This window comes from Dicentrarchus labrax, unplaced genomic scaffold, assembly GCF_905237075.1.
Source record: "Dicentrarchus labrax unplaced genomic scaffold, dlabrax2021, whole genome shotgun sequence".
Classification (NCBI taxonomy): Eukaryota; Metazoa; Chordata; class Actinopteri; family Moronidae; genus Dicentrarchus; species Dicentrarchus labrax.
Genome location: NW_026136718.1, coordinates 1,891,241 through 1,914,756, shown reverse-complemented (window position 1 = coordinate 1,914,756; position 23,516 = coordinate 1,891,241). Strand labels below are relative to the sequence as shown.

Sequence of the window (23,516 nt, the reverse complement as noted above, 5' to 3'; positions counted from 1 at the left end):
AAACAATCCACAGATGAAATAATAAGTAACTTTTTCCTGGTTTGAAGCAGCTTTTTCCTCGTGTTGACTCCATTACATAAACACATGAGGAGAGTGAGTGGGGGTGTGGGGGGGGCGTCTTTAGGAGCGTTTTACTTTGTTATGTGGTGTGTGATGTCTCTGAAGACCAAACCCAGCTTTCTTATTTATCCAGAAAATGCAATAACAACGGAGCGGCGCTGTCCACAAACCGAGCCCAGACGCCTCCTAATGTGCGCTGGTGTAATTTTACGAAGGTTAGGCGGTTTTAAATGAGGCTGGAGTGTAATTGGAGTTTAGCTCTCCCACTAACTGCCCATGAACAGTCTAGTTAATTCCTAACAGCCCCCCCGCTCTCTCTCTCTCTCTCTCTTGCCCCAACCGACCAGTGTTTTGAACATTTAATGGGATCTCTCTCTTTGCCCATAAAGGATCCTCCATATTCCTACCAGCAAAGTGAGGGAGTTCTGTGGGTCTGGAGGAGCTTATTGCATCTGTGTGTGTGTGTGTGTGTGTGTGTGTGTGTGTGTGTGTGTGTGTGTGTGTGTGTGTGTGTGTGTGTGTGTGTGTGTGTTGTTTTCATGTGCATTTTAAGGTATCGGTGGAGGTAAAGGATCGCTAATGAGAAGCACATGTTCTGTCCGATCGCTGGCTGTGCTGGAAGGGCCGGAGCGGCGAGCAGCGTAGCTTTAACTTATTAAAGGCAGTAAAATTGATGCTTCCTCCTGGTTTTCCCAATTAAAGCTAGAAGCCGTCTCTCCCTCCTGTGATTCCAGGGGTTCACTGAGCACATCTGGATCTAATACTCACCGATAAGGCTCCCTGTACGGCCAGTGACCGAACACGGCTGGGACCAGTTTTAACTGGACCTGTTTGGGGCTTTTGGAGGCCGGTGGGGCGTTACAGGAGGTCTGTCGGTGGTTCTGGTCCAGTGAAGAGCCTCTCTCTTAACACTTCTCTTAATGAAAAGTTCCCGGGTCAAACTCTGGTATGAACTCTGTTAATTCTCTCCGGCTGGCTCCTCCTCCAGGCCTCCAGCCCCCCAGCTCTGGTCAGAGGTGAAACTCATAAAGGTCCCGGGCTCGCTGACAGTCTAACACTCAATCCATTCTGTCTTTATCTCCCTCATGCTGCTGCAGAGGTTTGATAAGCCCCTCAGAACTGTCAGTGACGGAGAATGTACTCTGTTTATTAGACAGATATTAAAGGGTCAGTTCACCCAAATTACAATAAAACAAACAGCTGAAGCACTTTGAATCCATGCAGATAGTTATAGTTTTATTTGTTCTGATAGATCTGTCTCGTAGATCTTTGACTATCACCATATATCAATATTTTAATTAACAATCAATCAATTAAATGATATGTAGTGTAAAATGCAGCCTCTTTTAGTTACTAGTTTTAGTTTTACATCATGTTTATTAGCTGTATTTCCATCAACTTATTTCAGGCACATTTTGAAATATCGCATTTTAAAACTTTGATGGAAACAGAAAAATAAAAGAACTTGATCAGTTTTAGCAAAAACACAACATAAAACTAACAGAAATATAATATTTACATCCTGTTTTCTGCTTTGGTTTTCACCGTTTGAGCTTCGACTAGCACTTAACCAACTCACTTGTACGGTAGTGGAGGGAAACAAACTTTCATTTGACTTTACTTTTACTGATTTTGTTGATACTTGTTTAAAATTTTCAATATATATTTGGACCATATACTATAAAATGAATCAAGCCTGGCACCTAAACTGTCACTCAAAGCTGCCACAACATTAATTATGGATAACTTTAAGCCTTAATATAATTTAAACAGGTGAGTTATATAAATATCCAATAACAACGTACATTTGTCCTGATCAGGGAAATTAGCTACAGAGGCCAACAACATTTTTTGAACCAGGCTGTAAACATTTGAATATGGGGCCTTATGGAGATCGACTCACTGCTGGAGCCAGCCTCTAGTGGCCGTTAGAGGAACTACAGTTCGGAGGTTGCTGCTTAATTCGGACGGAAACATGGCGAGTGTCTGGTCAGTCTCAGTGTTTTCATCCAACCAGCTACCTGCAGACAGACCCAGTTAGAGAAGAAAGTGGAGCGAGGAGTGAATATTGGACTTTCATTCATCAGGCGGACACAAACCTGACTCCAATGGGACGATAACAGCTTTGTAAATAGACTACTGTGCTAACACTACCATAACAACTCGTTCCACTGCCCCCAAGCAGAAAAAATATATATGTATATATTAATGCGGCTTTAAAAATAATTCAACATGAATGTGTCTTTCCACAAACAGTGTCCCGGTTACTCTGGATAGTCCACAGACCTCACCGTCCACAGTTTTCATTGGAACCGCTTTCTACCGAAGAAATAGTCCCTGTGTAAACTGTTCTCAGTGAGGTCTGTGCATTATCCTCACGAGCAACTGGCTCACTGTTTCTGGACGGAGACGAGAAGTTCTTTTTTTATTTATTGATACGGCCGAAATTATTCTGTATGTTTCTTATTGTCAACAAATCCGATGTGCAGAATCAATGCGTTTGTCCTTCAGTACATTCTCACTGCTCCACCCAGTCTGTAGCCCATTGGTTCCTACTGGAGATCAGATCTGTAGATTCAATATTAAAAAATACTTTCCTAAAGCATAAAACCCTCAACATTTGTTGTGGACTATTTTTAGCGGTGGATGAATCAACATTTGGAGCCTTGTGTAATATTATTAGTATTTAGGACAGTGTATGCAGGATTGAGTCCAAATAAACTACAGTGTGGATCACTGATGTGTTTTTAAAAGGTTTTGGATAATAATGAAGCTCTGTGGCACAGTGGAAGAAGATATATCGGCCTGTGATACACACACACACACACACACACACACACACACACACACACAACACTTGTTAGAACTTTCTCACGAGCTTTGGTACTTGAAGCTGCAATAAAAGAGGCCAGATTGTGCAGTTCACAAGTGTGGATATAACGCTGCGTTCACAGTGGCCATGTGGAAGTGGGGAAACGTCAAAGCTCCTAGTGTGCCTGCACAATCTGGCTTATTTTATTGTTCCTTTACTGCAATTGGTGGCGAGTGAGTTCTAAAACAGCGTGCTAAAGTGTCTCTGGTGTCAGTTTTAGTCACGTGAATATGGTGTATAAAGTGTGTGAGTCATAGTTCTCGCAGCACCTACGTTCCCTGCAGGCAACAGACGGTCCTATCACAGGTTTCACTGACTTCCATTGATTTTGGGAGGAGGCAGAAATCTGGTTTATCTAAATAACAAATATATTTTCTTTTTACAAATTGTGATAACTGGTCCTTTAAGCAGCATTTAAAGCCTTTTTCAGTCTGCTGCAGTTCCACATTTATCCTTTAAATGTTGTTTTTGTTCTGGTTAGCTGCCTGCGAGACGACAAACTGAGAAACTGCAGCCGGCCCGGTGCTGATTCTGCTCCGAGTGCCATTTGACCTCTGACAGGAATCTCTGTTAAAAAGGCCATTCAGCCCATTAATATTTTCAAAAAACACACAGCTCCTCCTAGATGTGGTCATTGGCATCCCGCGGAGCGTTACGGCACAACCAGTCATTCATCCATTGACTTTCCTCCTTCTCCCCTGTTTATGTTGCAGCTGACGAGGGCCAGAGACAGCTCAGCATGTGCATTCTGTACCACATCAGCGTGGACGACAGATTCAAGTCCATGTTTGCCGACACAGACTGCATACCGCAGGTAAGACTGGCTAATGTACGCCGCCAGCAGACCACGACGGACACATTAGCATCGGCCGCTAACGGCACCCGGGAATTAATGCATGAGAAACAGAGCGAGAGGGAGGGACGCACGCCACATCTGGAACCAAAACCCACCAGAGGACTGCTGCTCAGTCTTTGCTCTCACTGTGATGACAACTTTGTTTTTTCTCTCCTCTCCTTCTCTTTCCACGAGTCCTGAACGCCGTTTCATCCTTTTCTGTGTCTTCTTCACACATTCTCCTCCCGATTCAACATCAGACACTGTTTGTCCAAACCCAAATGAAGTTGTGTCGATGAAAATGAAGTTTACAGCTGAAGCTCGAACTCTCCCTCAGGCTGATTTTCTTTCAACTTTCGATCATAACATTTTTGTTGAGCTGCACTCCCTCCTGATTGAGTTGACCCGGTCAGTCGCTGCTCTCATCGTCAGCGATTAGCTAAATGTGTGTCGTGTTTGTTTGTCGAGATTGGGTGTAAATGCCAGCCAGATGTGGCCGCGAGAGGCCGGCTGTTTGTTCAGAAGGTCGCGTCAGCAGCAGATCTGAACCACGGTGTCCCCCCAGGTAGAAGGGATGCCGGCTAGCAGCATGACCAGGAAGTGACCTTCGACCCCACCCCGAGGCCAGCTCACTCTTCTCCTCACTACCCTCTCCTGACTCTAATGTTATCCATCCGTCTCTCACTTTTTGTCCACACTAAACCTTCATCAGTATTAAAATGATGTTTTAGTGTCGACAACTTTCTGCTGCCACTCTGATTGAGGCTGTATGTCAATGTCCTCAGTAATATTTATCTGTAGTTTGAAGATTTTAACAACACAGTTTACTATTATACACATATGAAACATGTAGATAAAAATCAGACTGTTAGGAAAAACAAAAAAATAAATTAGAATAAAAAGGATTCAGTGTTTAACGTCAGGATTACAGACAAGGCTCAATAGATTAATCTGTAGATTATTTCTGGATTATAGTTTAAAATGTCCTTTCCGGTTTCTCAGATTTCAAGATGATGTCTTTAAATGTCTTGTTCGTCAGTCCAAAACCCCAAAATATTCACTTTAATATAAAACAGAAACATTTGAAAGTTGAAGCTTTTGAATTAAAAAACAAAAAAACGATTAATTACTAAAATAGTCTGGGATTATTTTTCAGTCGATCAACTAATCGTTGCATTTCGGTAACGGGCCATATCAGACCATAATGTACAGAGAATGTTTTCAGAAGATACCATTGAAAAATTGAAAGAAAATGTGACATTAAAAACTCCTCACGTCCTCTTTTTTCATTTGTACACCTTTTTATTTAAACTCAAAAACCATCGAGGGCCCTCGTTTACAGTGATGTCGAGTCACACTTTAAAATAGTTACAAATATACAAGATATTAAATAATAAATGATGTAAGAAAATAAATGTGCAAGTGCAAACAGAGGATGAATAGTTGATCTTTGGGGTGCCTTATAAAGTATTCCAGGTAATATAATATATAATATATAATGTCCCTCCATCTGTCCTGTTTGTAAAAACACCTGCAGAGGAACAGTTACAGCCTTCGATGGTGACTGGATAATAAGAGTTCCTTTTATTATCTGGAGCCTCAGAAAGTCAACCAATCATTGCTGGTTGATGAAAAACACATCACTTCCAGAGAGCCAGTGCGGGAATGTCTCCATATTTAAAAACTCTGGGAAATCCAGCGAGGTTTACCTGGCTGTGATTGGCTTAATCAGCATTGTGTGAACTGCTTCAGGAAGGAATGTAACTGAAGTTCATTTATACGTGAAAGTCCCACACTCCAGCTGTAATTAACAGACTGCTTCAGCCCCTTTCCCACCTTTTATCCTCTCTCACCTATTCTGTTCTTTTAAGACCTCTCTCTTTTATCACTTTCCCAGGCTGGTGACTGACCTGCCCCTTTCCCCTTCTCCTGCTTTTAATGGGGTCACCGTTTGGTGCTGGATGTGGGGTTTCCAGAGCAGGGATGTCAGGAGTGAGGGAGGTGGGAGGGAGGTGGAGGTGGAGGTTGGGGGGTGGGCTGCGTTGGTCGGACTGCAGTGTGGCGCTGCAGCGGCCCTGACGGGGCCTCCGGTGGCTGTCTGTGGTAAATAAGCAGAGGCAGGTGCCAGAGAGTCTAGACGGGGCTGATTTGGGGTCCGGGGCCCCTGGTATGTGATACCTAACCCAGGCCCGGCCCAGCCTTTCTCTCCCTCTGATTCCTGACTCCTCACAGGGAAGCAGCGCACCTCTGCCTCCCCCCCAGCTCAAAGCTTTTCCTGTTTAATGTTAAATCAGTGCAGGAGAGACGGACAGAGGGAGGGAGGGAGGAGGACGAGGAGGAGGAGGTGGTAGTGGAGGAGGGTGTTTATGAGGTTAGGGAACGACGCTTGCCTTCCCTTTATCTCCGTCTTTCACTTTATAACTCACACACTTGCTCTATTTTATCATTTTCTAAAGTCTTTTCCTCCCTCTCTCTCCCTCCTTCACTCTCCGGGGGTTCAACCCCTCGATGGCTGCTGGCTTTAATGTGACAGGAGGAGATTGCAGGGATGCACTCTTTTTAACTCCCTTCAGAAAAGGGCAGATGTGGTTGACCAAGATGCTCTAATTGTCACTCTTTAAGTTTTAACTTGCAGCACATTTACATAAACATAAGTTCCCTCCACTCTGAGAGCACTTTGGCTGTCAGTATTCACTAGGCTACTCATTATGTGTATTTTGGTTGGTTGTATCTGAGTTTACTGATGTTTGTAACCTGTGTTTGACAGCTGATGAAGATGGTGTTTGACTCAGCGGAGGAGAAGATGGATGTTGAGCTCATCTCACTCTGCATCAACCTGGCTGCCAACAAGAGCAATGCCCAGGTCATCTGTCAGGGTATGAACCCGAAACACAGGATCAACACAATCTATGATGGACAGACACGTTTTCATCCCAGCCTGCGTTGTTAAAGTCTAAAATTTGCTGTTCCTCCTTACGTCCTTTCTCCCCGTTGCCCTAGGTAATGGTCTGAAGATGCTGATGAAGCGCGCTGTAAAGCTGAAGGATGTCTTAGTGATGAAGATGATCAGAAACCTTTCTCAACACAACGGACCCACCAAGAGCCTCTTCCTGGTCAGTACATGGTCTATTAAAGTCAATACGGGTCTTCCTGGTGCCTCTAAATGTGCAGTTGTTAGTTGAATTATGTTTTTGGGGGTTTGTATTTATTATATTTATGTTCCTGTGTAGGACCATGTTGGTGACCTGGCAGCTCAGATCAGTGAAGAGGAGGCTGAGGAGTTTGTGATCGAGTGTCTCGGCACGCTGGCCAATCTGACCATCGCCGACCTGGACTGGGCGCTGGTTCTCAAGGAGTACAACCTGGTGTCCTACCTGAAGGACAGACTCAAACCAGGGTGTGTGTGTGTGTGTGTGTGTGTGTGTGTGTGTGTGTGTGTGTGTGTGTGTGTGTGTGTGTGTGTGTGTGTGAAGTACTGGCTGCGCAGATCTTAATCAGCTGCACCATCTGAGGAAATGTTTCTGCTAATATCTTTTAAACCCACGCAGTAATGATCCATACATCCTCCACCAGGATCTCTCATCTATCTCCCTTTGAAACCAGAGACCAGGTCTCTCCCATGCCCTGTCTTAACCTCTGACTACTCCCCTAAATCACACTATCAGTGAGATGTCAGTGGTCCTGGATGATATGAGGACAGAGAACCCTCATTAGGGTCCGGGCCTTATCTTTACCTTCAATGACCATTGACCTCCTAACCTTCAGTTTCCCTTTTTGTCTTTATTAAAGCAAAATTTAAAGTCTAGAGGAATAGCTTTAGGTTATTTAAACGTACAATATGAGATGGGAGTTGTTGTCTTCACCGTCATTGCAGTCAGCTTCTCCCAGTTAAGATTCCTTCAGTGTTTGGTGATGGTGTTTTAGTTTGAGAATTGATTGATTACACAAAGAGATCCTAAGAAACTCGCAGCCCTCTTCCATCCACCACCGAACCCTTAAAGAACTCTATCAGAACCAGTTCCTCAGAAGAAAAGGGCTGATGAGTTTATTGACCTTTAAAACGAGCCACTGGGGATTCTTTAAAACAAAATATATGTCTTCAGACACGAGTAGAAAAGAGACGTTTTATAACCTTTATTTTTCCAAGAATAGTTTTCCAGACAGCGTCGGTATAAAGACACTAACTCCTGCCGCTCTGTATGCACACGCAGTGGTATGCCCATACAGTCACAGAACATGGATGTTTTCCCTGGCGCAGCACGCTTGTGTTCAGAGGCCAAATGTTTTACAGGATCAACTGAGTTTTCTTTGCCAGTCATCCACTCAGCTCATACTTTTCCCTGATGTCAGGTTCTGCTGAGGATGATCTCATCCTGGAGGTGGTGATCATGATTGGCACCGTGTCCATGGATGACTCTTGCGCAGCCATGCTGGCCAAGTCTGGCATCATTCCCGCTCTCATTGAGCTGCTCAATGGTAAGAACCACATCTACTACGGTTGTAGTCCAGTTTCTGGTTGCTCTTACATCATTTAAGTTCTAATGTTGATTGTAATTTATAATAATGTCTAAATAATGTCGTCCTGTGGCTCTGTTGGAGCTTTCCAAAGGATTGTGAAATACAGGATCTAGTTTTTCTTTAGTTTGACCCAAACAAGCTCTGGAGGTAGAACGGGCCGTCCACTAATCAGAAGGTTGGTGGTTCGATCCCCGGCTCCCCCTGCTGCAAGTGTCCTCGAGCAAAATACTGAACTCCAAATAAAAAATAAAAATACAGTTGCAATGATCAAATGATTCTATTACAAATTAAACATATTATATTTATTATTATTATTATTATTATTATTATTATATATTAAACTAAATATTCTGCCTTCTTGAAGCACAATTCAAGTTGTTCATAATCATCAATCCAAAAGAAATCATCATGAATGGGACGATATTATCTTGTATCTTGATAAAAACACTTATATCCTCACAAATAACTTGAAAAAGGTAGTATTTATTATATTTTCTAGGTGAAAAGACTACTTTTCCTTTCTGCACTGAAACCTGAAAATGAATTGTACACTTTTTTTATTTCAGCCCAACAAAAGGACGACGAGTTTGTGTGTCAGATCATCTACGTCTTCTACCAGATGGTCTTTAACAAAACTACCAGGGACGTCATCGTCAAAGACACGCGTATCCTTTTTGCTTATTTCTAAAGTATTGCAGACATTTCTGTCCCATTAGTTCAGATACATTAACACACTGGCTGTACAGTAGTACAAAACAGTGCTCTATTTTCAGTCTTTAGTGTATGTCCTTATGGTAACTCCTAGTAACGCCCTGGATGTATCTCTCATCGCTGTTTATTCCCGTCTGCATCTCCATAGCAACCTATTTAACCCCTTGATTTAGTTTTTTTAACCCTCTGGGTATTCTGAGCTGCCTGTAATTGTACGCACTTGTGGTCGGTTGGCGGCTTGTGTCAAATTACAAATATGCTCTCTGTCAGCGCGTCCTGATTGATGTTTTTCTGACTGTGAGAAGAATAAAACGTGAATATCTGATTTAAGCTCTGCTGTGGGAGCGAGAGGCAGAAAGTCTGAGGGGGAGCGTTGTACCACCACATCCCCATTTTCCTCCCCTTTTGATTGATTGATTAAGGACAGATATATGATTGATTGAGCCCAGAGAGGATGAAACGTTTTCTTTCCTTGAGTCCCAATCTCAGAAGCGCCGGCTTATCTCATCGACCTGATGCACGATAACAACGCAGAGATCCGCAAAGTCTGCGAAAACACGCTGGATATCATCGCTGTGAGTATCCAGATAATCCTCATAAACAACATTTCAACACTTCACCTGCTGGTTTTACATTTCTCACTCGAATTCAAAGTAAGCATGAGCTTTTAAAACTCAATATTAAGGTTGCAAGAAAGAAAGAAAATTGTTTTTAAATTAAAAACAGGAATTTGCTAAACTTATTGCAGTGTAATATTTTTGGTTTCATATACAGATAGATTGGCTCCCATTTACCCCATTGATGGAAAGGATCCCTACAGAGATAGACCTTTAGTTTAACCACAAACAGCCGTAATATCACTATCACTCTCCACCAGACTCCAGAGACAGAAACACTCATTTTACCTTCAGATCATCATAACTTCATTCAAAGTGGACAGAAACAGAATAAAACTCATTAAAAGTGTCTCTGTTAGTGTTTCCAACAATCACCAACTCTGGTTTGGTGGAAATAAATCCTTAATTCACCGACGTAGATGATAAAAACAGCAGTTTCAGTCGGAGCAGACCGGCTATGGAAACAAACCACAGAGAGGCTGCGATACAACACAGGCAGAGGGAGAGAGACACCATGTGACTCTGTGTCTTTATATAGAGAATAACTGTTTGCTGATATATTAATGTTTAAATCTTATATATAACCTTTAAACCCTTGCTTCTCTTGACATAGTTTTATTGTTCTTACACATCCTGTCCCACTCCTCATCAATCAGTCAAACATTCTCCCGATGTGCCTGAGTCAAACTTGACATCAGCGATTAACTAACCGATGAATTCCTGAGTCGTCTTTTTGACTGACAGGTGTGGTCAGCTCCCAGTCGGTGTGATCGCTGCCAGACCTCAGATCAGCGTAATTAGCTGTAGATTATAGCCAGGCAGTGTAGCGGGGCAAAGGAAGTGTTTCATTGAAATTATCAGTGAGACCTATTAAGATGTGAACCACATGAAAGGCAGCCGGTGGGCTCTGGAGTGTGTCAGCGGCTGGACAGCAGAGGTGAGAGAGAAAGCAGAGCCGTGGACGCACACACACACACACACACACACACACACACAGACAATCATTACTGCTTGGCTGCGCGCGGTCCTTTTGGCAGCACACGCCATAACTGTGCAGTCCTGAAATGTTCGCCTTTGATCATCGTGGCCCCTGCTCGTGTACAAACACACACAAACACACACAAACACACACACATGGCTTCACAAGGAACTTTGTAGATGCTCCAAGTGGGACAGACGCCTAATTCACAGTGATATTCTTAGCCCGGCCATATTTCCAGTGGAATATGTTGAAAAGCTCCCAAAACTGTTGTTGCACTTCCTCACCCCTGCTGCGATGAGCTCATCCGAGTCATGAGCTCAGCCGCTAATAGTCACATTAAACTAATATAAGAACCTAATTGCTTGAGTCATGATGCTATTTCCGTCGCTGATGAGTCAAAAATGTGTCGCTGTCACTCCGGCGTTGAGGTGGTGGCGGCGGAGAGCGAGGGGCCCCCCGTGTGTGATGGTCAATAGGCCCGTTTGAGTCCGGGGCCTCGGGTGGCTGTCAGTGCCCACGGGGCTCTGCTTTGCATCTGAATGATTAATCTTCCGGCCGTCGCAGTCTCAAAGGCTGCCTTTATCGCTCCCCCTTCGGCCCCCGCAGAGAAAAGAAAACAGAACTCTGTGGTCGTCGTCCGCCGAGCTGCGCACGCAAACAGCCGGGCCGGTTGGACGGAGGAGGATGGAAACGACACACAGTCGCACGTACCTGCACACACACCTCCTCTCTTATTCTTATTGAAATTACCCTTCAAATATTTAACAGATTTCCATTAAGTTTATTACAGGCAGCCTTGACATTGCTGATCCTGTTGTAACAGTTGGATTTTATTTACGGTGCCAGCCAGGTCTCTCTCCTTTTAGCATTTAAAATGGTTGTTTGTGTTTTGCCCATAAGGACACACAGCAAAATGTACAGCCTACACTGAATGACATAGATACTAAATTCACAAGAACACAAACACAAAGTCAAAATCTAAGTTATATTCAACAAAATAACCCCAAAGTCCAAAGGTTTCCCCAAAAAACAGAGATAATCTGACTCAAACTTCCACTAACTTTTCTCGATTAATTGATTAGTTGTTTGGTCCACGAAAAAATGACAAATCCTCAAACATATTCAGTTTACTGTCCTTCCACTCAACTCTCTCTTCGCTGCAGGAATACGACGAGGAGTGGGGAAAGAAGATCCAGACCGAGAAGTTCCGCTGGTACAACGGTCAGTGGCTGGAGATGGTGGAGAACCGCCTGATGGATGAAGCGGGAGAGCCCTTCCTGTACGGCGAGGACGGAGAGTCCTTCATTGGGAACGCAGACATCATGGAGAGACCCGACCTGTTCTACAGCGCCGGTACTTAAAGGAGCAGTTCATTATTTGATACAAACACGCTCAGTAGGGCCCATCTGAGAGTGAGATGACACAAAGTTTCTTGTTTGTTAACCCGTGTTTGTTTCATCCAGATGGGATCATCTCCGCAGACGGTGCCATCAGTCCTGAGTTCTACACCGACTTCCAGAACGGAGAGCTGGGACCAACTGGGTACATGAGCAGGTACTTACCACCCCAAACATAATGTGAAAGGGTATATTTACATAATTAACATTATATCTGTGGCATAAGATGGTCTTAAAATGACAATAATATTGTTTATTGCAGTTATTTCTGGGACAAATTATCGTCCAACAGTAATAGTTATTACACTGAGTCAGCTCTCAGACACTGAGTGTGTGAGTGTGATGGCGGCTGTCAGCAGGGCAGGTTGTCTTTGTCCAGAATCACTGGCTGTGTCAGAAAGGAAACACTAAACTGTGAGTGTTTACCCTCTCGTGTTGTTATTCTGAATCACTATTCGCTGATCTGTGTTATTGAACCAGGCCTGGCCTGAGTCAACAAGCCTCGCCGATCCCAGAAGGCATCGCTCCACCCTCAACAGCAATACTCCAGCTTTGAGAACAAACACTCTCCGGCCTCTACGTTCTTGTTTCTCTCTCACTCGTTCCTCTGTGGCTCCAAATACATCAACTACTTTATTCCCAATACGCCGCCGACATTCCTCAGCGAAACATGAAACTGAAGCCTGGGAATTAAAAATCAATCCTGTTATCACTACGACGGACGTTGACTTTCTTCTGAATCCGTTTCTTGGTCCCGATACTGAGCGGCAGCCGATTCCATCTGCTGCTGTGATGATGAATAGTTGAGGAAATAGAGAGTTTATTGTGAGTAATTTGTCTTATTTATTATCAAACTTCTCCTTGCGTGCGATAAAGCTTGTGTCGATGGATTTTTGTTCGTCCCCCCCCCCTCGCCGGCAGGAATGTTTGGTTTGGCTGCTGTTGAGAGGTCGACTGTGACTGAATCCACGACACAGTCGGTCTGACGAGATGAGGAATCCCGATCTGTGATCCCTTCACTCATTTCTTTATTGTCTGTGTTTGCTCTCTTTCGGTCGCTCTCTCTCTCTCTCCCTCTGTCTGCTTTGTAACTGAAACCTTTTGAATATACCGAGAGCGCCGGGGGAATTGGCGTCTGTGAGACTGTTTTAATTTAGCCCGCTGTACTCTGAGTGATCCAGGTTAACATAATAATCAAAGCCAGCTCCAGCGCTTATTTTAAACTATGTGTGAAACATGGTGTGAATGGGGCCTTTTAAAACGGACGTAATACTGTACAATCACTGTTATTTGTGTGAACATCATAATGAGCTTTTATACCAGACGACCGGCATCATCAGCTGATTTTAGTGTATCAGTGTGTGCAGAAAGCAGACGGGAAGAGACCCATTATCAGATCAATTTTCCTGATTATCAGAAACGTTATTGTATGGAATCCCATTTCTACCAATCTGTAAGTCATTATGATGAGAAACCTTCTTAAAATATTGACTCTGTATCTCATAATAATGAGACGGTTTTTCAATATTTTGAGGGTTTCTCATTATAGTGACTTTTTTTTCACATTGGCACAAATGGGCTTCCATTCAATTTTGATGACATACATTTAAATTTTTTTAAATACGTTACTTTGGATCTGCTGCAGCTGCCTCTGTCTGTAGTCTGACTCAATGTCCCGTCCACGGCGCTTTCTGATTGGTTACACGTCACAAATCGTAGCCTCAACGTGCTCCCACGCGCCCTGGAAAACCTGGAAATTTAAAGACTAGTTTTGCAGTCATGGAAACGCCTGCAAATCGATTAAAATGACCAAATAAATAAAAAAAAACATTGTCCTGGAAAATTTTTGTAATTGTATTTTATCCCCTCCCTCACCGTGGAGCATAGTCTGTCTGAAATTATTCACATCTTTTGTTACAGTTCAATCTGTGGTCGATTCATCGGACACTGCAGCAGCAGAATGTCCCATAAACACTGAATACATACCTGTAATGAACCTAACACACTTCATCAAGATACATCTGTCAATATTAGACCTGCTGGGAAGTTATATGTTTGTGAGCAACTGCTGTCCTGTATTATCCAGAAAAACCTCCTGGAATATGATTTTAATTTAAAGAGTGGGAACCCTGTAGCCTATCAGCACTGACGGGGAAATGGAAATACTCAAGTACCGTGCAAGTACATCAAACTGTACTTAATAAAATACTTCTGATATCAGTACTCGTGTCTGTGCACCCGTCTGATACCACGTGATTTATAAGCCCTGCGTCCAGTTCGCCTTTTCTTTTACAACAGTAGCAATCATACTGGCATATTCAATAATAATAACCTATATTTCTATTTGTTAATGCACACATATCGGATCCATACTGTATTGGATTGAATTTGGGGGTTAAAAATATTCAGACATTGGAATATGAAAAAAAATAGAATAATATCTTTGATAAATAAAACCACAAACAAAAACAATAACAATGTTCTGTGAACAATATCTGTCGGCATCGGGAAGGAAGCAGCACAGACATCATCCAAATGAACAAGAAGGAAACCAGATTTCTGACTGGAGGGCGACTTTAAAAAATATGTTTGAGGTTATTTAGAAACACTAACAAAGTTATTTTTACACTGTAAATCGTCTCTTTCAGTTCGTCCTTCCAAAAAAATATGTTAATCAAAAACAAACATTGGTCGATGCGTCATAATAATTTTTTAAACATCTTAACATCTTCTTAAACATCCCAGAGTGAGACATTTTTATATATTTGAGTGGTTTTTAGTGAATTTAGTGACCTTCCAGTACAGTATGGAGACGGGTCGGACATTTAAAAGTCCCAGTTGGGATCAAACTCCACTTTCTGGAATACTTTTGACAAATTTAGCATTTTTCAGCTGTAAAATATCCCCGCAGTCCTTAATAACCACATTTATGTCCTGACAACAGATCTTAATATCCAAATATGAAATGTTCGGGTTCAGTGTACCACATTTTGAGGACAGAGGGACACATTTCCCAGAAGTCTTAATAGTGCTTCAGTCAGGTAGAGCGAGGCGTCCAATAGGAAGAGGCGTGACAGACGGACGGTGTGTGACTGGAGGACTGTGAACACGCCAACGGGAGAATCAATGAGCGCTTTGAGAGACTGTCAGGACGTGACGGGGCGCCGGCGAGTGAAGTGAGGTAAAAATAAAGGGAGGAGAACGCCTTCACAATCAGGTGAGAGGTGGAGGTGGGGAGGGGCGGCGGCGGCGTGTTGGTTAGCTGTAACCCGAGCAGTGACAGCGGGGAGAGATCAAAGCGGGGGCCTGGCCCGGGGCCCTGGAAGAGACAGACACAGGGGGGGCGAAGGGTCACACCGAAGGAGGAAAAGGGCCTGATTCCCTTTCCTGTTCACTACCGAGGAATGTTCTCTGCGGGATGGGACGTGTCCCCGCCGCTCGGCCCGCCGCCGCCTCCTGCAGCCGCTCCTCTGGGGCCAAACTGGCATTTGTGGGGGGAAACACTGGGCCCCTTGTCTCAGTGACCCCCAACCGCCGTCTCCTCATTTCGCCGGCGTGTCACAACACACACGTGGAGCGAATAAGGTGGCAGACGGGTCGATTTGCATGTTTCATAAAGAGAAATATCACAGCTGACAGCGGCTACGTCACAAAGCGTCTCTCGCCCTGCGGGAGGAATCTGCTTCTGACTGCGGCTCGTTCACTTCACACCAAAATGAAGATTAGATTCTGGGCCGTGTTTGTTCCTGTTGATGAAAAGTAAAATAATTTGATCAGTTTTGATAAATCACTGCAGGTTTTCTGACAGTTGCTCGTTAACATTAGAGATGCACAGAATGGATTATTTTTTATGGCCGATGCTGATAAGATTTCACATTTTTATGTTTTAAAAAGTTCATAATCTGTAGTTTTTACACACTTGATGACAAGAAATGCTGAAATGTAGTGAGTGATGAATAATTTAATATTCCACAGCTGTAAGGCTGCTGATATTATTATTATTATTATTATTATTATTATTATTATTATTATTATTATCATTATTATGGACTGATATTTTATTAGTTGTACTTAAATTATCCTGATAATTCATAATATATGTATATATATAAATTAAATGGGAAAGTAAAATAAAAACAAGTAGGTGATTAAAATGATTAATATAAATATCTGTAATATATTTGTCACATTTTATAAATAAATTGATGCCTACATTAATATTTGTAATGCATTTAATGGCATATTTATTTATTAAGTAATTTATTTATTTATTTTTGGCAGTTTCAGGCCTCCATACACTACAAACTATGGCTGCAGGATATAATAAAATAATAATATTGCTTTGTTTAACCCTCTAAAGCAGATTTTGAAAGGTGCTGTATAAATAATAAAGGTCTATAAACAAACATGTTTTCTTACATCTGGGGAACAACATTAGTCTGCAGCACTACAGGACTCATTAGGTCATATTGCAACTTCAGTTATTAGTTCAATTAATTGTGCAGCCCTGCAACAAACCACGATCAATAAGAAGAACTGATGGTGATGGAGGTAAACAGATATTGCCCACCATCAGAAGCTGTCCTGTCCTGCACCTTTTAAGGACTATGACTGAACATCAGGACTCATACTGGCCCTGTACTGGCCCTGTACTGGCCCTGTACTGGCCCTGTACTGGCCCTGTACTGGCCCTGTATGAGTCCTGGAGGACCAGGTTGTGGTGTAACCCTTCAGGCAGCCACAGAAACATGCAGGCAGGCGGATGGTGTGACTCAGAGCTCCAGTGTTCCTCCAACCTCCTTTTAGCCCGGCTCTCAAATCCCTCCTGACAGCCGTAGCGTGCGGAGAGGAAAAAGACATATTTCTGCCCAGGGAGGAGGGAGAGGAGATGGTGGTTGGGGTGGAGGTGGAGGGGTGGGGGGGCAGCAGGGGGCAAAGGCAAAACAGAGAGGAGGAGGTAGAGGAGGAGTGGGGATATGCTGCAAGCTGTGTAACTGATCGCTGGAAGTGATTTGGCTAAAAACAACACGTCATTATAGGCGCTCGCAGGGGCAAAGCAAACAGCTCGTATTTTAGAGGACGAGGCCGGCAGGCAGCGAACGCTCCCCGACAACAAAGACGTGTGAGATGCTGCGTCGTCCATCAGAGCCCAGTTTATCCATCAAACCCGCTCCGTCCTGACGAGGCGGCCCCGGGCCCCGGGCCCCGGGCCCCGTTGCCGTGAGCCCTCCACCGCCAGACACCAACTCCCAGCAGCTGGTCAGAAGATGGAGCGTGAAATCGGCCCCCACCCTCTGTATCCACATCCCCATAGTAACTGATTTATACGCTGTAGATACAGGCCTTTTATCACCCCCCCCCCAACCCTCTCGACCGGGCGGAGGGCAGCCAGGTCCTCCAGGTTTGGCCGTCAGCCCCTCGCCCTCGTCACGCCGCCGTGTTTTGACATCTCTCCGGTTTTTATGGTCTGTTTACCCCTCCAGCCATGAGTCTGTAACTCACACACTCATTGTGGATGTCCAACACCTGCACCGGGGCAGATGAATATTACATTAACTTTTTATGAGTTTTCTTCATCTAGTGCTGTGACTGAGCGATCAGCCCTGGCCCTCGGGTGGGGGGGTTTCCCGAGAGATGGCTGGTGTCAGAGCTCCACCTGCTGGTAGTGGTTGGTAGTGTCACACTATGTCTGTGGACAACCGATCAATCCAGCCAGTCCTGTTCAGTCACAATAACGTTAGTGAGGTCCAGCACTGGGGATCAGGTCCGGTTGAGGTCAGGACCAGTCAAGTTCTTCCACACCAGACTGGGAAAAACTGAAGGCGCACTAAATTTATTATAGCAGTCTCTGTCTGTATGTCTACGGGGCCGTGTCCACTCTATTGACTGGAGCACTGACTTATACAGTCCCAATTGATGCAGTTCCAGTTCTGTTTATGGACCTCAGTATGCAGAAATATTCAAATACATGAAAATAAATTCTATCACGTGTGAAAAAACTGCATGGGATTAGCATAAAGTGGGCATGGCTGCAGAGGGAAGAGTCGTGGAACCCATAAAACCCATTTTCATTTAGATATCTTAAGGTCAGAGTTATGATCTCGTTTTATGATGCCACTCTATATGTACTCTAATGTGAGTGGTATCTTCACTCTAGCTTAAAACAGAGCCTGAGTGTGGACTGGAAGAGGGAAGGATAGTGAGGTGGCTTCTGTTCTTTTTCAGTGACTGGATGGAGAGTTCTTCGGTTCTTGAAGCTGCTCAGAAACCTCCTTTATGGTCCACGTATCTAGGACAGCCTCAGTCTCTCTGTATGTAATTCATTGTTCCCATCTCTCTCTCTCCTTCTGTCCCGTCAGCGTGTCGGAGCACTTCGTCCCAGCCGATCGACCCGTCAGCGCCTACGGCTTCCGGCCCGACGAACAGTTTTTCTACAACTACAGCACCGCCTCCCGGTAAACCTGGACCCCCTTACTCTCTCACTACTACTACACACTACAGACTTGTCCCTGTTGTTCACTGTGTGCTACTAAAGTCTGTTCTTTATGCATCACTGCAGTGAATCATCTCGTAGTCAAACAATGTGAAGTTTTTAGTCAGAATTCCTAGAATCGAGTCTTTTTCTTGATGTTAAAGCAGCAAATGTAATCGGTCTTATTTGAATAAACTCATTCAGGGACAATTCCTGAAACAAGGAACCTGCGCAGGGAACAAGTGAAGAAAAGTGAAAGTCATTCAAACTTTAAACTTCTATTTTGTGTTCAGCGTTAGATTTCAGTTTGATTCAGGTGACTTTGTGTAAACAGTTTAGAGGTGACTTTAGAGGTGTTAGTATTTTCTGATGATAAACTGTTTTACAGCCGAATGTTTCTATTTTTTTTACCAGCCTGCCTAAAAAGGAAAACCGCAAAATGAATGAGTGAGTTCTGGAAGATAAGTCTGGTGTTATTCTTATTATAGGTTTTGTTCTTGTCTTTAAATCTGTGCAGACCCGAACCGACCGTAGTCCCTCTCAGTACTGTCTGTGGCTCTCAGCGCCGAGCTCACCGGCTCCCACTAGTGGCCCAGTAAAACATAACAACTGGGCATTTTGCAATAAAAGCAGCACATTTGGCACAGATGTAGATTCATATCTTATGACCAGTTCTCAAAATGGCTGCCAAATAGGTGCTTAGATATTCCTGAATGTTCAGAAATCTGATTTTATGACTCCTGATTGTTGCCAAGGTTTGTTCAACCTGATATCAGAAGACTACATGTTTTCTCCTCTTTATTTATAAGACTGACAACCAATACATCTGTAGAACAGCGAGATCTTCAGGGATTTATTTACAGGAGGAGAACTGGAGAATATCACCAGACTTTTCCTTTAACACAAACTATATATTTATAGAATCTGTTGTTACTCATCACAGGTAAAAGTCTCCAACCAAAACAAAAGATTGTTTGATTTGATGGATGGCCCAAAGAGGTCGTATATAGAGCGAGAGAGAGAGAGAGAGAATATCCAGTACTTTCTATATTATCCCTTTAATAATCTTGTGACCTCTGAGATTGATCTCGGGTCGCCTGCAGGGGTTCCTACCACGGGTTGAAACCACTGAGTTATGCATTATGCAACATGTAGTTGCATTAGAGATTTCTTTTTATCACTTTATGTTACGGGTCTATATTTCCTTAATTATCTCGCTGTAATGTAATTTGGTTTGGAGTGTTTAATTGGTACACATTTAACAGTCTCTTAGTCAGTGAACAGCAGGTTGACTCAGTTTGCAAACTCCAGGAAAGCATAAACTTCAAATACTAAATGAGCAATGAATAAACATTAAAGGCTCTGCAGGATCTGCACCGGCTCCAGAGAGAACCTTTTGGTCGAGCTACGTAAGGAAACGAGTGAGGAGAGGGAGCAACGTTAGTAAGAACAAAGCAGTGAAGCAGAAATAAAACTGAACACAGAATAAGAAACTACAGACGAGGACTGCAGACGCACACTTGTAGTTGGGTCATAGAGAGGTTCTGTCTGTATGAGTCAGTCCTGCATTGGATGTCTTTAAATGGAGCTTTTTCTTTCAAGGAAATTAATCTGGAAATCTACAACCGTTTACAAACTGCACACAACTGACTCGACTCAAATATCTGTCACTGTTTTAACAATAATAAATACCAAATTACACAGTTCCTTCCAGGAAGATAATGAGAACATTATGGACCATAAAGTGAAGAGTGACCCTTGGTTTCTTTACACACACACACACAGTCTGTCACTGGAAGCTCTGCAGTCGAGGATTAAGATGTCATTCGTCTTTATTTGTGTGAATGTAATTTAAGAAGAAATGTTAACAGCCTTTTATCGTCTTATCTTGAAAAATGTGTTTTAAATATGAACAAAATGTTAAAGAATCTGCTGCATCTTTTTTTTTTTATTATTCATGATCTTGTCCTTGATGTGCCTGAAGCGCCGCTCGCCTGCTGAAACACGAGATACTCGTTCTGTGGTGCAATATATCAAATAAATGGGAGGAATATTATTGTAGTCAAACTGTATTTAGTATTTAATCCGTCACAGATGTTGGATTACTCGCAGGTTTTTTGATATTTCTCCGTACAGTGTGTCTGTGATTGGTTACACAAACCTTGTGGAGCATAAATAAATAATCAAAGCATCATGCTGTATGTGTTTTATTGGCAAATAAAAGCATTTATTGTTTGTATTGTTTCCCCAACATTGAAACCAGAGTTCACACAGAGATAGTTAGAGGGCATGTTTGTTTATAGACTCTTATTTTATTATTAATGTTTGCACACAATGTCTCCGTTAACCGACATTCATCTGCTGGACGGTTTATGGTCCAACTGTCCGACTAACCGTGTCTGTATGAGATGTTGTACGCAGGTGAAAGGCACTTGGTGGAGGTGACGCTCCAGCACAGGTGTTCGGACTCGGACCGGTCTCTACGGCAACCGAGGTGTGTTTCTGTCACCGTGAGATTTAAGGCACATAGAGGCGACGCGGAGGTACGATAAAGGCACTTTGATAAGCTACTTCAGTTAAAATCCTTCTCTAGGTCCCAAAAAAACCATTAATGAGAAATCAATTGATCCTTCCTAAGCCCCGCCCCTTAATGCTCTCTGCTCCAATCACAGTTGAGCAAGGCTCAGTCAACTTCCTCCTTCCTGTACTTAGATATGCTACGTGCTAGGCTAATCTATGTTTTCAGAAACATATTTTCACTGTTGATCTGTAAGTACTCATCCTGTTCCCGCCTGTGTCGCTTCTACCAACTGAGAGGTTGCCAGGATACCGAGAGTCGGATGGATGTCAATCACACAGAGCTGGAGTCGGGAGGTGGTTAGCCTAGCTTAGCATAGAGACTGGAAGCAGGGGGAAACAGCTAGCCTAGCTCTGTCAGTAAGTTCACGTGTAGATCACAGAGCCCCAGTGTGAGAGGACTTAAGGAAGCCCGTCTGAAGATAATAAAGTCTTATAGTCATTCCAGCAAACTAGATCAATTACGATCAATAAATTGTTCCTGTTTGTCCTCCTGAGAGAAACAGAGAGTAAAACATCTGATGGGTTTATAGAATATGATTTGAATGAATTGGGCATCGTAAAGAAACAACTGGGTGACAACATGCTGCTTATATGTCAGTTATAATAATCCACTGATTTGTGCCAGGCTACAGGTCCCCTCTGCTTCCAGTCTCTATGCTAAGCTAGGCTAACCAGGTCCTTCCACGACATCCTCCCAGAAAGAAAGAAAATAGATTCTTTTCCAAGACATTTCTTCACAATCTTAATAAAATAGTTCAAAATCTAGATTTTCTAAAACAATTTGGTGCTAAAATAAAAAATAAAATCCTGTCAGAGTCGCTGAACGAATGAGACCCGATGCTTTTTATACACTGTTAACATGTTGACTTGTGTAAATGATTTGTATAAATAGTTTACTGTAATTTCATGCATATGTGTGTGAAAGAGTTTGTGGAAGCTTCTGTGAAAGTTTGTTTCCGTTCGTATTTTAACTTCAGGACAATCTGAGGCAGCGTCCAGAGATCGAAGCTCCGTCAACAGAAACAGTCGATGCTTCATTCCTCCGTTGGAATTCCACTCGGGTAACGCTGCACCAGCTCCTCCACCTCGAACACTTCCACCACCAGGTCACGGATCTCCCTGATGGAGTCCAGGGGTTGGACTTCAGGGCTGGACGGGTTTTCCTCTTTGGCGGGCTCAGAAGGGCTCGTAGCCTCCGCCGCCACCTCCACCTCCACGCTCGCACCCGCCTCGATGTCCCGATCCACGGCGGCGCTCTCAGCCTCCGCCCGCGCCTCGGGAGACAACTCGTCGCTCACGGTTTGGTTCTCTGCGGGTTCCTCTGAGCTCACGGGGGATTTAACGAGGTTGGCCTCGTCCTCCAGAACGTCAGAGGTCGTCGAGACTTCGTCCTCGCTGTTCCCTGTCACTTTGACTTCCTCTATGGACTCTATGTCCGACGGCGCCGACTCACTTCCTACCGACACATCCAGAGAATTAGGTTCTGAGACAGAAGCTGGTTCTGCTTCCTCCAGGTCAAGGCTGACTTCTGGGGGTGTGAGTGCTGGTGTTGGACCACTAGAGGGAGCCGCTAACTTGATTTCTGAGCTCCCACAGTGGGACTCTTCTTCACCACTGGCTACAGTCTGGGACCCAGTACCTTCTGCTGAAGTGTTTACGGGTTCATGTGGCGGATCAGGACCTGGTACTGTTTCGTTTGGAGACTCGAGACCTGGTTCTGGTTCGTTTGGAGAGTCTGGACCTGGTACTGTTTCGTTTGGACACTCGGGGGCTGGTTCTGGTTCCTTTGGAGACTGGGGGCCTGGTTCTGGTTCCTTTGGAGACTCAGGACCGGGTCCTGGAGCTTCTATCTGTGCTGCTGTCTGTAGACTTTCTACATCAGTGGGGGTTTCTGCTTCTTCTGGAGCGGCCTTGTTCTGAATCTGAGGTTCAGCTTCCTGTTGGATCACCGTCTCTGGAGCTGCTTCCACATTCACTTCCTGTTCCTGGTTGGTTGTATCTGGTAAAGCTTCCTCCGCCTTCACAGTTTGGAAAACCTCTTCTTCTGGGGCTGCCGGTAGCTCCGCCTCCTGACTGACAGCGACGCTCTGAGCCGCCTCTTTCTGTTCAACCGCCCCCAGCGGCGTCTCGATTACCACTACGTCCGTCGAGGCTTCCCCCTGCAGCACGCCGTTCACTCCCTCCCGCTGCTCTTCCTTCTGGGGTGTGACCGACGGACCGTTGACCGCGAGGGGAGACGGGGGCTGGGAGGTTTTCTGGGGAGAGGCGAGCGCCATGGCGGGGCTGCTCGGTGTGGAGACGGACGGGGACGAGAGGCTGGAGCGGCTGGACTGACTGAGCAGGTCTCTGCTGTCTGTGAACAGGTTGTACTTCTTCAGGCTCGCCGCCTCCTTCACCACTGCGGAGAGAAAACAGGAAGGGCTTGTTAGAGCTTGTGTGTGTGTGTGTGTGTGTGTGTGTGTGTGTGTGTGT

At 44.1% G+C, this 23,516-nt stretch overlaps 2 protein-coding genes across 2 annotated transcripts in view; one reads left to right on the top strand and one right to left on the bottom strand.

The window, feature by feature from the left end:
* kifap3a (kinesin-associated protein 3a) overlaps positions 1–20,656 on the top strand; it is a 33,007-nt gene extending 12,351 nt beyond the window's left edge. Inside the window, exons 11-21 of the mRNA XM_051375750.1 lie at positions 3,646–3,746; positions 6,535–6,643; positions 6,768–6,880; positions 6,998–7,164; positions 8,119–8,243; positions 8,852–8,950; positions 9,486–9,571; positions 11,759–11,948; positions 12,059–12,149; positions 18,352–18,447; positions 18,879–20,656. Coding sequence (XP_051231710.1) covers positions 3,646–3,746; positions 6,535–6,643; positions 6,768–6,880; positions 6,998–7,164; positions 8,119–8,243; positions 8,852–8,950; positions 9,486–9,571; positions 11,759–11,948; positions 12,059–12,149; positions 18,352–18,447; positions 18,879–18,915 — 1,214 coding nt within the window. The 3' untranslated portion in view covers positions 18,916–20,656. The remainder of the gene's footprint in view (positions 1–3,645; positions 3,747–6,534; positions 6,644–6,767; positions 6,881–6,997; positions 7,165–8,118; positions 8,244–8,851; positions 8,951–9,485; positions 9,572–11,758; positions 11,949–12,058; positions 12,150–18,351; positions 18,448–18,878) is intronic.
* Positions 20,656–23,516, bottom strand: part of niban1a (niban apoptosis regulator 1a) — a 27,121-nt gene continuing 24,260 nt past the window's right edge. Inside the window, exon 14 of the mRNA XM_051375749.1 lies at positions 20,656–23,442. Coding sequence (XP_051231709.1) covers positions 22,079–23,442 — 1,364 coding nt within the window. The 3' untranslated portion in view covers positions 20,656–22,078. The remainder of the gene's footprint in view (positions 23,443–23,516) is intronic.